The sequence below is a fragment of the Macrobrachium rosenbergii genome, chromosome 54 (assembly GCF_040412425.1).
Source record: "Macrobrachium rosenbergii isolate ZJJX-2024 chromosome 54, ASM4041242v1, whole genome shotgun sequence".
In the NCBI taxonomy this organism is placed as follows: Eukaryota; Metazoa; Arthropoda; class Malacostraca; order Decapoda; family Palaemonidae; genus Macrobrachium; species Macrobrachium rosenbergii.
Genome location: NC_089794.1, coordinates 40,609,766 through 40,626,073, shown reverse-complemented (window position 1 = coordinate 40,626,073; position 16,308 = coordinate 40,609,766). Strand labels below are relative to the sequence as shown.

The 16,308-nt window shown below is 40.7% G+C and overlaps 1 protein-coding gene across 2 annotated transcripts; it reads right to left on the bottom strand.

The window, feature by feature from the left end:
• Window positions 1-518: 518 nt before the first annotated feature.
• On the bottom strand, window positions 519-15,634 carry Ppat-Dpck (Bifunctional Phosphopantetheine adenylyltransferase - Dephospho-CoA kinase). 2 transcript variants are annotated; one of them, XM_067098022.1, is made up of 3 exons: window positions 15,513-15,634; window positions 11,929-11,997; window positions 519-2,060 (listed from the first exon to the last, which is right to left on the bottom strand). In XM_067098022.1, exons 2-3 carry the CDS (start codon window positions 11,995-11,997, stop codon window positions 762-764), a joined length of 1,368 nt encoding a protein of 455 aa, XP_066954123.1. In that variant the 5' UTR covers window positions 15,513-15,634; the 3' UTR covers window positions 519-761. The 2 variants fall into 2 exon arrangements, with proteins under 2 accessions (XP_066954123.1, XP_066954122.1); XM_067098021.1 differs by having other exon boundaries at window positions 723-2,060; window positions 15,483-15,619.
• Between the last annotated feature and the right edge of the window lie 674 nt (window positions 15,635-16,308).

Genomic DNA, 16,308 nt, shown 5'->3' with positions numbered 1-16,308 from the left:
CTTCACCACAAGTCCAAAATACAGAGAGAAGTCAGGCAATAGGATTAAAACCTCGCACTGCAGAAGGAAACAACCTTCCAGCAGCACGAACAAAAAGCAATTGACGAAAATGGGGCGTGTCGGCGCACACCTGTGTCAGCATTGCCAACTGTTTGTTATGGTAGCTCAAGTGACAAGATTTTTCCTGCAGCATTGGTAATGCTGGCTGTTAAAATTCCCACTAGTGGGATGGGTAATTGAGAGTTGTTCGGGCTAGTGGGATTAAGGGTGAGTTCAGGTGTTCAGGGAGTGTATTACAATATCTGTGGTCTTTAACATGACTCAATGTTAAATGTGCATTAATAGCAACCTTGTTTTAAAAGGCAAGAGGACCTACCAAAGTGTCCTTTTGTTTAAGCATCCCAATAACTTATACAAATACAAATGAAGGCTGATCGTATAAAAAGGCTTATCCTCCAGTAAAAATTTCAGGGGAAGACACTGGTATGACATGATCCCAATTCAGAAATCATAAATACTTTCCAGAAAACGACCATTGTGTATTAAAAATAAATTTAATAAATTCTGCATTCTCTAACTTGACTCAAAAGCTAAATTAACTTGATCATGGTAAAGTACTTCCAAACAAGTATCCTGGTTTTCAGATTAACACATAGATTTAATAAATACTGTATTTTCTAACTCAACTCAAAAGCTTAATTAACTTGATCAATGTACAGTACTTTCTAACAAGTTGCCTAGCTTTAATACTTAATATTATGTTATCTTACCTGGTGGCAAAACTTGTCCCAATCAGCTTCCAAAAGAACTGCTGCATCCAATATTACAACTTTGAAACCCTCTCTGGAAAAGGTATCTATGCGTTCCTTTGCAAGGCGTGCAATTTCTGGCCAGACTATACCATTCAATCGCTCTAGAGCACTTTTATCATTAAAAACTTTAGACCCAAGCATTCTACGGTCAATCTGACCATCTTTGCCCACTACATCACTACCGTAGGCTTCAATTAAATCATTATAGCACTTAGTCCCTTTCAAATATGCTTCATGACCAAGTTTATCACAGTCAACAACACCTGCTCCTAACTTTGCAAACCTCTTGGCAACACTGGACTTGCCACTTGCTGAACCTCCTGTGAGACCAATAACATAAGGGGAATGTGGAAGTGCATCATTGGTCTTAACAGGCTTCAGTACAGTTCCCAGTAATCGCATTCTCATAGAGCTGGCACTTAATTTCATTTCCTCTTCATCACTTGCTCTACATTTATCATTAACCAAGCATATGATATATCCATCCAATAGGTTGAGGCCAGTCTCCTGGCGAGCATTATTGATAAGTGTTATGCCCTTCTTTGTTTCTTCACTGACAACAATCATTTCCAAACTTTTATCCCATCCAGCTGGACCCATTGGATCAAGGATTTGTACTACACTATACTCTACACTTGGATCTAAATCATTAAGTAAATCCTTAACATTGTGTATTCGAACTTCGCAAGGCTCTATTAATTCCTTCAAGGTTTTATTTTTAAGTAAGGGACCATCTGCTACCCCTACAGTCAGCCTCTTGGTGCACCTTAAAAGTGCTTCTGATAAAAGAATCTTATGACCATCATGAATACAGTCAAATGTTCCACCTAAAACAACATTGCTGTAAACATTATTTGCTTCTTCATTGACAATATTCTCTGGAGGTTGGGATTCAAAGCCCTCAAGATTGTCAAAAAGGATTATCTTTTCACTCTTACATCCAAGCAGAAAACTTCTGTATCTTTTCTCTAAGTCAGTTTTTTCACTGCCTTCCTTAAGCTGATCAAATAAGACTATATCAATTTCACATTTTGTTCTCAAGGGAACTTCACTTGTGCCCTTAAACCCAGCCATGAGGACTCTCACATCTAGTCCATGACACTGGGAAGAAGACTGAGAGTAGAGTGAGGTGATAATATGGCTGCAAAGACTCAACTGTTGTTTTGCCCCCAAAGTTTTCGCTTGGGCTAATGGGTCTAGATGAACATACAGAGTTTGATTGACATGTTGAGATGCTGCTTTAAGCACCTGGAAAACAACAATTATATATTACTGTAATTGGCTTTCTTCTATATATAGTACTGCTAATAAAAAATTATGGTACAATGAAAATAATATCACCTGAAATAATTCCTAGACAGTTTATCAAGAAATCAAGACAATCATAAAAAATGTGATTCAGAGATCTAGGCTTAAATAGTTCAATTAAATATCTGGATACAGAAAAGGGGAAATGTAAATTCCTTACAAGAGTTACTGATACACAATCTGGATACACTGTATTGTGACAAAGGAATTGAGAAAACATGACATTTTTATAATAAAATAAAGTTTTATATATACTTACCAAGTAATTACATTGCTATTAGTTCCTACTTTTTGCAGCAGCTTGCTTTAAAAATTTCATGGTAGCGCTCATATTGTTCTGGTGTTGGTAACAGACCCCGCCCACTTTCGGGGAAGAATCGGTGCAACCGGTTTAGGTATTCAATTCACTCATGCATAATGTCCATTAAAGGGGAGGCGGGAGGGCTCTGATCATGCAATTACTTGGTAAGTATATATAAAACTTTATTTTGTTATAAAAAATGTCATTTTTATATAAGAAACTTACCAAGTAATTACATTGCTGAATCCTACAGAGAAAGAAGGTGGGATACATGGACACTAACTACTCAGAAACACTCAGTAATGGATATGAATTTGAAAGAGATAGGTAGCCAGCATTGGACAATGCTTGTTGTAACCTTACCTTTTAAGAGGGCTACAGCAGATGGGTACTGCCTCTGGTCGATGCTCATCATCAACCCGTACTGGCGCAGCAGTAAAGCTGATAATCACCTCTACTTAGTGGGTGCTTTGCTGCCAAGGGGTACTCCGATGGTTGCCAAAGCTTATACAAAAGGGTATGCCCTTGCCCTGGGCTCAGTACAAGAAAAATCTGACCAAATATATTGTTACCTACACCTTACGTAAAACACCAAACCCATCCATTTGAAGACTGGTGGGTACTCCAGGTACATAGTACCCCCAACTCCCATAACTCGATCACCTAAATTCAAGGCGAGGAGATAGAGAAACAGGAGGCATGCTCCTACCCTTCCTCCCCCAGTACCAAGCCAGCCAAGGATAACGATCTTAATGTACTGCAGTTTTCATAAGTGGTTTCTATATCATGCAAATAAGAGGCAAACACAAATCTGCACATCCAGTTCGTAGATTGAAGAATAGTCTGACAGTGAAAGACTACATTTAAAAGCCAGTAAAGTGGCAACTGCCCAGACTTTGTGGGCTTCAACTTTCAATAAAGGTAGGGCCTCTTTCTGAATTCCCCTGTGGGATAACGCATTCTTGGATGTAGAGCGAGATATATTCTGTACGGAAAACCAGAGGTTACAAGAGGGGCTTCTGATGCTCTTAGTTCTCTCCATAACATTTCAAGGCTCTGACCAGACAGAGAATTCTCCTCCTGGTCTGTAGGTTCCAGGATATCTGTAAGGTTCTTGATAGAGAATGAACGGGGCCAAGGATTGGCTGGGGTTTCGTTCTTCACAAGAAAACCCAAGGGTAAACATGCAGACTGCATCACCTTGTGAAAAGCCAACCTGCTTGTCCAAGGCCTGTAATCCACTAACTTGGCTGTCGCTAGAACAACCAAAAAAGAAAGTCTTCCTCGTTAAGTCTCTCAAGGAAGATGTATAAAGAGGCTCGAAGAGAGGCCTTGAGAGCCAACAAAGCACAATGTCTAGGTTCTAAGGAATAGAAGATGGTATGTGTTCCCTTGAAGTATCAAAAGATTTAATCAAGACACTAAGATCCTGACTTCTTGTAAGATCCAAACCTCTGTGCCTAGACAGAATTGAGCATGGATCTATAGCCTTTAACAGTTGAAGTCGCTAGCCACAAGAAGACTTCAAGAAGAGTAAAAAATCGGCTATTTGAGCTAAAGTGGTCTCAGAAAAAAAACTGACCACTTTGTCTTGTTGACATTGGATGAAGATTATCGTCTACAGTTGGCAATAGCATCCACAGCTGCCTTTGAAAATCCTTTTGCTCTGACAAGCTTCCTGACAGTCTGAAGCCCACCAGCGCAAGAGTGGACAAACCTTGATGATAGCAGAGGAAATGAGGTTGTTTGAGAAGACTTCAACACTGTGGAAGAAGTCTTAGGAAGTCCACTAAGAGGCTCAGAAGGTCCGGGAACCATTTCCTCTGCGGCCAAAACGGGGCCACTAACGTCATCGACGAGTTGCTGTGAGATTGAAACTTGTTGATGGCTTCCCTCACCATATTGAATGGCAGGAAGGCATACATGTTCAGGTAGGACCATTCCTGGAGCATTGCGCCTCTTGCCCAAGCCAGAGGGTCCAGAACTGACGAGCAATACAGGGGAAGACAATGATTTTTCGACGTCTGCAAGAATGTTCATCTTGCCCTGAATGAAGCGGGTGACGATCCGTGTACGGTTGTTCTTGGCCCAAATGAGATCTCTGGCTGCCTGGCAAAGAGAGAAAGAGTGCATGCCTCCTTGGTTCCTTATATAGGCCAGTGCCATCATGTCTGAGTGGATTGCATTTATTTTGTTGTGTGTGGCCGAAGCAAAATGCTGAGGGGCCAGGTATATCGCTTTCAGCTCCTTTACACTGATGTGGAGCAATCTTTCTTCTTGCGACCATGTCCCTGTAACTCCAAGTCCTGTAAATGAGCTCCCATCCCAGGTCTGAAGCATCTGAGAACAAGGTTAGGTTTGAGTTCAGAGGGAATAAAGACTTCCCTACCAGGAATCTCTCTTCTCCCAGCCACCACCAAGGTCCTTCTTGAATTCGGGTGTAATGGGGAAGACAAATGAGTCAGGAGACATCTTCCTGCACCAGCTGGCCTTTAGGAAGAACTGCAGGGTTCTTGAGTGCAGTCTCCCTAGCAGCATAAACTTCTCTATGGACAAAAGAGTGCCCAAGAGGCTCATCCACTCTCTGGTTGAACAGGAAGGAAGAACGAGAAATTTCTGAATCGTCTGCAGGCAGGAAAGAATTCTTCTCTGACGGAAAAGCCCGAAAATTCTGAGAGTCGATCATCATCCCTAAACAGACAATCGACTGAGTTAGGGCTAGTTGTGACTTGGAAAAGTTGATCAGAGGGCCCAGATCCTGGACAAGGGAGAGTCTTCTGTAAGTTCTCCATGTAACGGTTTCTCGACGGGGAGTGTAGGAGCCAGTTGTCGAGATACAGGCATACATTGATGCCCATCAAATGTAGCCACTTTGCTATTGGGGCGAGAACCCTGGTGAAAGACCTGTGGGGCTGTTCAAAGACCAAAACAGAGGGCTCAAAACTGGTAGATCCTGCCCTGGAATATGAATCTCATGTACTTTCTGGATTCTGGGTGGACTGGAATGTGAAAGTACAGGCAGTCCCCGGTTTAGGACGATGGTTCCGAAAAATCTTCGAAAATCATAAAAAATCCAAAGAAAACCTTACTTTTAATGCTTTTGGTGCATTGAAAATTATGTAAATTCCATTTTTACCGAGTTTTTCATAAAAAAACCTCCAAATTTTGATTATTCTGCCATTTTGGAGCCATATTTCTTCCGTCGGATCGGCATCATAACCCCAGAACATGCATCAGAAACCAGGAAATATTTTCTGACGAATATATTTAAAAAGAATCGTAACCTTGGAACGTCGTAAGCCGGACCTATCATAAATCAGGGACTGCCTGCATCTTCCATGTCTATCGTAACCATCCAATCCCCTTGATGAATGTAGAACAGCATTGACTGACTGGTTTCCATCCTGAGTTTCGTGGTCTTTGCAAAAAAATTCAGAGCACTTAAGTCCAGGACTTGGGTACAATGAAGATGCGGTTGTAAAACCCCTTTGACTCCACATCTTTCACAACTTCTATGGCCCCTTTTTTGAGCTGAGAGTTAACCTCCTTTGCCAGGGCCAAAAAAACCTCTGTGAGCCTACAGAGTAGGCTGTCAAGTTGATGGGCGCCGACGCCAATGCGGGCTTTGAGTTGAATGGGGTTGAGTACCCCTCTCTCAAAACTTCTATCCACCATGGTTCTGCATTCTTGACTTCCCATTTCCTCCAAAAATGGAGAAGTCTTGCTCCCACCAGCACATGGAGGACCGGATCCTCACTTGCTAGAAGAGGGTCTGGTAGATGACTTGATGACCGTGCGCACCGCATGGGGCTTGGTGTGTGGTTGGACTAATACCTTGCTCTGTTGCCGTGAAAAGGCCGCTGTTACCAAAAAGAGACCACCCTTACAATAACAGGTGCCGCAGATGTCCAAATCGGCTGCTTTGAGCATTTAGTGGACTGTGTTAGCAAGTCCTGGGTAGTCTTCTGAAGCTCCGAAGCTACAAGCTCCAAAGGTAGCCCTGGGAAACAGACTATCTCGGTCCAATGGGACGACGAGTACAGACAATTTCTGAGGAGTGACTCCTCTAGTGACAAATGAACACCCCAGCTCCCTCTTCTTCAATATGCCTAAGGCAGAGAGAGTAGCCAATTCTTGCGATCCATCACGAACCGCCTTGTCCGCACAGGATAAAATTCCTAGGCAGTCTGCAGTAAAATTGTCTGGTAGAGCTGTGCAATCCTCAGTCTTCTTTGTCAAAGCTCCCACCATCCAATCAAGGAAGCAGCATATTTCAAAGACTTTGAAAAAGTCTTTCACTACATGACCCAACTCTGCAGACAAAAAGCCTATCTTGGCTGAAGATGTTATTGAGACAATGATGAATAGGTTCCAGAGAGGAGTCTTGCGCCACCAGAACGTTGACACTAGTCAAAACTAGCTGCATTGGATAATCAGCAGTAGTGGTATGAGATGTTAAACGCTTGTCAGGATACGGCACCAAACAGAGCGGTGAGTGAGGCAACTGAGTCCGGCGAGACTTCACAGGAGACGTATGATGATCTGGTGTCAAACAATGGTCGGAGTGCTTGGCTTGGACAGCGTGCTCACCTCCACAGGGTGTTCATAATCCACTGGGCGTTCAGTTGCTGTGAACATTTTTCAAAATGCACAGCAGTACCACCAACTGGCTGCTTGACTCCAGCCGACCGCCTGGCGCCAGACGAGTGATCACCCACATAGGATGATCAGTGGTTGAAGTGCTCGGCTCAGGCAGCATGCTCACCTCCACTTGGGCACTCATAATCCACTGCACCAACTTACATCACTGGCGTTTGAGTGCTAACAATTGCTCGAAACGTACTACAGTACCACCATCTGGCTGCTTGACGCCAGCCGACCACCTGGCGCCAGACGAGCGATCAGCCATATTACTGCCTCCCCTCACTGGGTGCTTGGCCAACGCTGAGCACACCACCACCGGGCACTCGGCTGATGCTGGCCGATCGACGCTCTTCTTAAACAAGGGTTGCGGTACAAGCAACTCGGAAGACATCGGGAGTCTTCCTGGTCCCTGAAGCTGCAAGAAGGTTCAGAAATCTGTCCTAGATCTCTGGAACGCTTACATGTAAGCTTAGGATTGTGCTTGGGAGCTGTTGACTTTTACAACAGTATGACTGTGCCTCCTGCCCACATCGGAATTGGGGTTCCTCACCAATACGGCTTGCACATATACAGTACTCGTAAGCCTTTTCAATAGCTGTCCATCGAAAACTGCAGACAGCAGGACCGATTGAGGTATCCAGAGGCAAAAACCCCTACAGACTCCCATGGACCAACAGTATGCCCCCTCCCAGGTTTAGGGGAGTTTGACAGGGACCGAGTTTAGGAGATCCGTAAGACGGCTTTCCAGCAACTGTCTGTCGATACCTGGGACCGCCAACAGGCTTGAGGGGGCAACTACCCATGGGCAAACCCCACCGACCTCCCTTGGACGTTCGGTTTGCCTCCTCCCAGGTTTAGGGGAGCCTGACAGGGACCTAGGTCTAGGAGTGTCAGTAGGACGAGTAGCCACCTCCTCCACTGAGACGACACTTCCACTAACACTTTTTGCACTCAATTGATTCCTGAAGACCTTAACAGAAGTGCCCAATTGGGTTACAGTATCTACCATAACACTAAACTACTTATCTACTTGGGCAAGGCTGGCTAAGGCACTGGGCTCAGAAGGTAGGGAGCCAGGTAAAAAAGTTACAGGTAGAGATAGAGGACTTGGAATAGGGGAAAAGGCTGTCATAGGAGTCGAAAGGACATCTCTCTCTCTCTCTCTCTCTCTCTCTCTCTCTCTCTCTCTCTCTCTCTCTCTCTCTCTCTCTCTCTCTCTCTCTCTCTCTCTCTCTCTCTCTCTCTCTCTCTTACTCTCTCTCTCTCTCTCTCTCTCTCTCTGTCTCTCTCTCTCTCTCTTTACACTTGTCACAGTTAATGTCAGGAGAACAATTTTGCCCTCTACAAGAGATGCAGATAGTATGAGTGTCATACTTAGCAGATGTCAGCCTCATCTTGCAGCCCTTGTTGCAATACCTAATACTATGAGCACTTGAGTCTGACATATCCAGTCACTATTAAGGAAAAAAGCTAATCAGTGCTACCAAAAACTAAAACATACTTCACCAAATTCGGCAATATCCGTAAACAACCAGTGAAAACAAATCAAAACAAAAGCTACCCAGCGACCGATGTTCAGTCGACGAGCAGCAACAACGAACTGATACCTAAGCCGGTTGTACCTATTCTTCCCTGAAAGTGGGCGGGGTCTGTTACCTACACCAAACCAATATGAGCGCTACAGCGAAATTTTAAAACTTAAGCTGCCACAAAAAGTAGTAACTAATAGCAATGTAATTACTTGGTAAGTTACTTATATAAAAATATCCCATTAGTACAAAAGCAAAGACTTATCATGTATGCAACAGAAACACTAAAACTGCTAAAAAAAAAATGGAGGAGATTTGGAAATGATGGGACTTTATAGATGTCGATGCCCTGGGTAAGATGGAAAGTTGTAATAAAAATAAGGTAGTAGAGGAAAAAATAAGGTAGTAGAGGAAAGGACTGATGTGGTATCCAGCAGGTGGAAAAGACTGAAACCTCAAACACTGAGATGGTTTTGACATGAGATGAGAATACGATGAGAAACAGTAAGTTAGAAAAGTGGCAGATGTTGAAATAGCAGCACAAGACCTGTAGTGACAAGAAAATCAGGGAAACAGTGACAGATGAGGACCTAGACCTGAAGACAGCTCGGGCAGAAGCGCAAAGGCAAAGGAGAGTGAACAGAACCCATTTCATGCCTAACCCCATATAGGGAAAAGATGATGTAGAAATGTTTATGATATTGATGATGATACCTGTAAATGAATATTGAGATTCTGAAGTCTATTCGAGCTACATACCTGTCTGCCATCAGATAAAAATGGTTACAATAGAATGCTTCCTTAGGCTGGTCAGGGAGCAACAGTTAGGAATGTATTCTGCAAAATGTGCAAGCCAACTGGGGATAGGATATTACTGAGTAATACACAAGACTGAGTGTGATATAAACAAACAACTATACTGTGACAATACAAGAACTGCTGCCTTTATGTTTTTACTTCTGATCACAGGTGATGGCTTATGGGACCATAAGAGCAAGATACTCAATGCTCTTATGGTCCCATAACCCATCACCTGTGATCAGAAGTAAAAACATAAAGGCAGCAGTTCATGTATTGTCACAGCATAGTTGTTTGTTTATATCATACTCAGTCTTGTGTATTACTCAGTAATATCCTGTCCCTAGTTGCCTTGCACATTCTGCAACTTCTAGATTATGAGGCCATGACTCCCCAGCTCCAATGCCATTTCCCAAAGGGCATACAGTATCTGGAGAAATCTGGCATCTGTCTTTGATACTGGGGAGGTACTCTTGGCCGAAGCAATGACTTTTACCATCTAAAGATCAATATGTTTTTCTTCCTTGGGAGCACCTTAAATGTGGTCTCTTGTCTGCATGCAAGGTTTTCTTGCTTTGCCACTTAGTTAGTACATGTACACTGTACCAGAACATATTATGGATGCTTAGTGCTGCTTGACACCATTTTGGATTAATACAGATAACATTTCATGCAACTAGATAAGCAAAAGAAGTCTTCCAACTTTTCTATAGCATTCTTTTAATATGAATCATGAAGTCTTTCCCTTCTTATATACAGTAGATATAAATATTTTCAGATCGCCATATTTGTTAACTCCCTGTATCCCAAAATATTTTTTCAAGTAATGGTAATGAAAGTTAATCTTTTAAGCTGTTAGCCATAGACAGACCATCCCTCAGCAGCAGTAAGAAAGCAGAACATATAATATTAGGCAAAATATAAATACTTAGATTAAGATTTATTTTTTAAATACTTAGCTCTCCATTGCTGTATATAGCCTTTACTACCACTGGCATGGAAGCAACCGCTATACAGTATAATGGAGAGGTAAGGTTCATTTAAAAAATAATGTTTAATTCACAGAAGCTCTTCAAACACTTACAGCAAAATTTAATTTAAGTTTAATCTACTTTAATATCAACTGAAGACTATTTAAAAAGGTACATTCTTCTTTAAGTAACTCCAAACTCATGCTATCTGTGATATACAGTTCCATACACTGAGCCTTATTGACCAAACCACATCAACGTAAATTACCAAAGAATAGTAGAGCACTATTGATTCCTGAGCTAAACAAATTTTGGTATCAGTGCAGAGGAGTTGTGCACACTATATGCACTGGTCGTGACCATCTTAAAATCAGATCAGAGACACATGTAAAAAGGAAAACATCCTAACCTAACCCTCCCTTTAGCCTAACCTTACCCTAGGGCATTGTATCCTGACATGGCCAGAGGGGCTTCCACCCCCCTGGAATCACCCAGCATAGCACTGCATAGCAGAATGATCAGTACAACTATTCTGCAGTATTAAAAAAATTTTTTTTTTTAGTAACACTTTTAAAAGAAAAAAATACAAAATATGTTACTCATTTGATCAACCTTATTCTATTTTTATGACATGGGCAAACACATGCAGACTTGTAACAGCAAATTACCAAATTTCTTTGAATAATGTAAAGCGTCTGATATCAGTTTAATCTGGATGATACAGCCAGGAGTGGTGGCTACTTCATATGCAAGAATTAAGCAGTTTGTCATCTGTCTTGTGTGACAGCTCTTTATCTTCAGCATCTTCTCTTGCTGCTTTCTGTAGCATCCATTAGTGACACTGTTTCTCAATAACTAATTTCATTAACATCAGAAGATATGAAACATCAGACTTTCCATTTATGAATTTAGACATGAAAAGAGTTGTCTCCTGCCTTCAGCATTTTCTACCGAATTCCCATCTGGTCTGGGTCTTCATCCATCCATCTTCATGACTTTCTGAGTTTCAACAGTTTTTGATAGCTAACTGTTCATCAACCCTTCTCTAATATGTGTCAAAATAAACTAAAATTTTTGAGGCATCTATGAAGTACATATGAGCTTCATCTTATACCATCTTTGCAATTACTATACACACAATGGATGTAAAAAAAAAAATTTTCTTTCCAGTTTGAGAACCCTGTTTTCTTATTATCTATTGCAATATTACTGTTTCCTTTTTGCTAGTTGCAAGCTAAGAAGTTGAAAGACATTTATGACAAGAAAGAAATGTTATAGTTGGAAAAGTTTTCAATCTGGATGACTGACAAACATCACACAATGGCATAAGCCCAATGGGTAGGACATTATATCAATCTAACAGAAACCGATTAACGTCCAGAAAGGATATACAGCTGGTAGGCCAGTACTTTGTTTATACTATAACCTTCTTTACAAGAGTCCAATATAGAGAGATTCAACCTTCTTTACAAGAGTCCAATATAGAGAGATTCTACAATTTAAAAACACTCCTGACTCCAACAAGATGCAGTACCATAAAAGTTAAAAAATCATAAATTGCCTACCTGGGGAAGTGTTGACACAATTCTACGGACTGGCTGGGTGAGGATCAGAAGTCCAGTTAAAGACCCCATCTGCAAAATATTAACGGGTATAAAAACCTTGTCAAACACCTGGAAAAGCAAACCACATGTGGAATTTGAAGTCTGATCAAAGCAATTTCTTCTAACAACTAAAACAAATGAAGTATATTTGGCAGTATTGTAAAAATAAAAATAACTGCAATGATACTATTATATAGACACTACCCTACCTACAAACTTTCAACTTATGAACTTTCAGAGATATGAACAGACTCAAAAGTTAAAATTGTGTTCGGAGCACTCCCCTTTGCCATCCATAAGTTCAGATTTCGCTATGGGTGCCTATTCTGCTACTATTAAGAATTTTTGCAAAGAACAGAAGAACATGAGGAAGAAGAAGAGCCTGTTTCTTTAACCACTTCCCTGATTATCCTTAGTATTCTCATGATTAACTATCATGTATTCTTACAATTACGAGAATATTTGTTCATACTCTTAAAATATTCCTACATAATTCTATCTTCTTATTCAACTCAGTATGTAATGAATACCCATTTTCTAAATTTTCCATTTTCTATACTTAGTATATTTTTTAAGTGATGCAGTATTAGTATAAGGAATTGCTATGGATATCAGAAAGGTAAGAAGAAAATAAAGTTTAGATTCAAGCAACATTCAGAATTTAGTATTCTTTTTACCCCTCTAGCATCCAAAGTATTCCTTATAATACTGCAAGATTTTAAAAAATACATACAGGTTGACCATCACTAATCTGGCGTCATTGGGACCTGGAGGGTGCCGGATTAGCCATTTATTAGGCTAGAATACACGAAACACAGCAGCTAGGCACCTCATCTTAGAATTAAAATACTGTATCCCAAAAATCAGTACAAGTTGGTTAATAAAGAAAATACAATTATCAAATACAGGTAGTGCTCGAATTACGGTATTTCGAGTTTACGATGGGGTTAGCAATTAACACCGATACAAAAATATTTAGGAAATATTTTTAGACTTCACGCAGGTGCAGGCAGCTAGAGAGACCAACTTACAATAGACCAACTTCTTTTCCTCCATCTCTTTATTCCATCTGCTAGTTAAAAAAGTAAGAGAGAATGATAAAAGTATTGTCAGTAACGTTATACTCTTGCGTAAATGCGTAAAGCCATAAACAACCGACCGGGAAACTGTTGTTTTGCTATTAATCGTATCGGATAACAACTGTTTTGCTTGTATTTCAACCATCGTACGGTCAAACAATTACTGTCGTTATGTTACAAATGACGTCAAGTACTGTACAAATAGGACTGGTATATTTTTTACACTATACCCTTATTCACTTTGGAGAAAAGATCGGCACGGAAATATACTGCTTCAGTAACTTTAAGCTGCAAGTTGTAGCTGAAGCTGTGAAAACAATGTTCAAGCTGTTAATGACTATAAATTATCATGCATCAGCAACATGGATGAAACTCGTCCGTAAATAAAATTGGAGAGAATGTATTTTAAAACTACTGGGCATGAAATGGCGGCGATGTTTAAAAACACAGTTAGCGCGCAGCCCAGGAAATTTGAAAATTAGTGCGGAAACTAGAAATAAATCTAGCTGAAATTTGTGCCGGATTACTGATTGTTCCGGACTACTGATTGCTGGATTAGTGATAGTCAACCTGTACTTAATTCATCCTAAAATTTTAATCATAAATGCTCGAGCCTAATCCACTTTATTTCATTTATATCTTTAATATGGGATATGCTCTTACTTCGTCCTAGTTCTTCCCTTCATTATACAGTTCTGTACTCAAAAGGAACAGTTAATCAAGATTTTTCAAAACTGTACAACTTCCCATACAGAAGCACATGGAAATGACTCATTGTTGAATAGACCACTTATGACTGCTTACAAAAAGTGCTACACACCTAACCTTGATTAGCCTATTTTATGGCAATTTCTTGCCAATAACAAATTACACAGCAGCAGATGCCAAATGACTCCTGTGTTTTTCATTCCAGTATAGAGTGCAAGAGAAAACATATTAGTTTAGTAAGTGAGGTACATGCACCCTAATGTATGAGGGATCCATAAAATTTCTCAGTCCCCACTGGCCTATATCGTTACAGCGATTTCCATAAGTTTCTATAATCTCAGGACATCCTTGCCAAAATCTTTGTGCAATGTGAAAAGCACATGTACAGGCTAAGAAAAGTGCTAGGATTCACCCCTTTAATTTACTGTATAACTCACAGTGCTCTACCCTTCCTAGACTGGGGAAGACATGGTTTGGATGCAGCTTTGTAACTGGTCTTGTGAAACACTTGCTCTTCATAATTTTTTTGTGACCGATGCAAATTATAACCTATAACGGTAACCATGCATATTTCGGTAGAACTATATAGTAGCTCTGCGGCAGTGACTGCCTTCTAACTTAACTTCTTCTACAGTTTTTTGGTTGCTAATTATGAATTTACCTTTAATTTTTGACACTCGAGTGTAATTAACCTGTAATTAACCCCACAAGTCCATCCAACAAGGGGTTTCCATACGCAATCTTCACAAGACAGAGCACGGGTACGTCTGTTTCGAACGGTTCATATCCCGTCTGGCAAGTGCAATAACTTGTTAACGTATGGGTACCCAACCCCCACCCAGGGCCAGTACTAAACATAGCGAAGGGACATTCCATTTGGCCGACAACAAACAGATGCACCGCCAGGTATCAGAACTCCTAAAAGTGTAGAAAAAACCAGTTGAAAAGGTAAAAACAGGCATGGAGCTAATATATCCCACACTTATCTTGTGGTTTATGCATTCAAGATCAATGCTGTTTGTGCAATTCACTATTGTCTAGTTTACCCTAGAGTACAAAACCTAGTTTTCAACAAGTATCCAGAAAGTATAAATACAGTGTATAGGGGGATACTGTAATTAGTACAACACGTAGGGGCTGCTGTAATCAATAGTGTATACGGGGTGCTGTAATTAATCCTGGCTGTGGGGGACTACTGTAATTAATACTATGCGTAGGGGGCTACTGTAACTTGTACAGTGTGTAGGGGGCTGCTGTTATTAATACAGTATGCAGGGGGCTGTTGTAATTAATACAGGATGTGGGAGGCTGCTGTAATTAATACAGGGTGTGGGGGCTACCGTAAGGAAGCACAAACCGGGTGGTTTGCACTAGTAATAGCTAGTTAGCCTGCTAGCCTAGTCGTAAATGCATACGATAAAAAAAATCGGAAAACATTATGGTTCTTTTATTTGGCGAGAGATTAAAGTACCATGGCATTACCCAGATTTTGGAGTGCTAGGAATGAAAGATAACCAGGTCACTGATTCCCAAGGAAAGAAAAGACTGATAGCCTAAACCTACGGCTAACTTGGTTGGCCTATCATTGGTTAGAACCTAGCGACAGGCACTACCTACTCCATCGCCTTTTCTTACTTTTTCACAATCTGTCACCGAACTTCAAAGTTGAATATCAACGTGATTAAATTAAAAATCTGAAATATACAAAGAATGCTGGTAATTACTTACAATTAATAACTTTACTGACGAGAAATATACCTTTATCTCAAATAATCCTCATCTGTCACTACGGGATTATCGGGGTAGACGGGGTCCACGGGGAAAGGCAAAACTGTACCGTTGTAACGGCGCACCTCAACTTCCTCAAGTTTCTCGACAGTGTCTTAGTTATATCCTAGAGACACTACTTTTACTGTATTTCAATTTTATTTATGTTTCCCTCTTTTTTATAAGTTCTTATCACAAACACACGGATATACTTGATTGGGATGTTATCCACCTCCTTGCAAATAATTAGTTTTAAATTGTTTTTTTGGTTAATACAGCCTTGATCTGGCACGGGGGTCTGGCTAGGGCAGCCCATGTTTTTATCAAAGTTTTTTTTTGTGTTTCCCACCTCTTTTATGAGTTCTTATCACAAACGCACAGATATGCTTAATTGGGATGTCATTACCTTGCAAATAATTATTTTTAAAACGTTTTCGTTGGTTAATACAGCCTTGATCTTACACGGGGTTCTGGCTCTACGGCAGCCCATGAAATTTAATTGCTCTTTTGACATTTAACTGAAGAAAAAGACAGTTGCATACATATGATCACCCAATTGGCCTTACAAGCTAGATTCATGAGATTGACTGAAGCAGGGTAGGAAAGCAAGGTAGTTTCCAGAAATATCTATTATCATCATCATCATTGTTTATTTTTGAAAGCCCATCTTTCAGTTCGGTGATTTCTTTATCAAACTGGCGAATTGCGTACCTGGTAATTTGAGTCGCAGCGAGTGACAAAACGCATCCCCATACTCGAAAACGTGCTGAAAACTGAAAGGTTAATT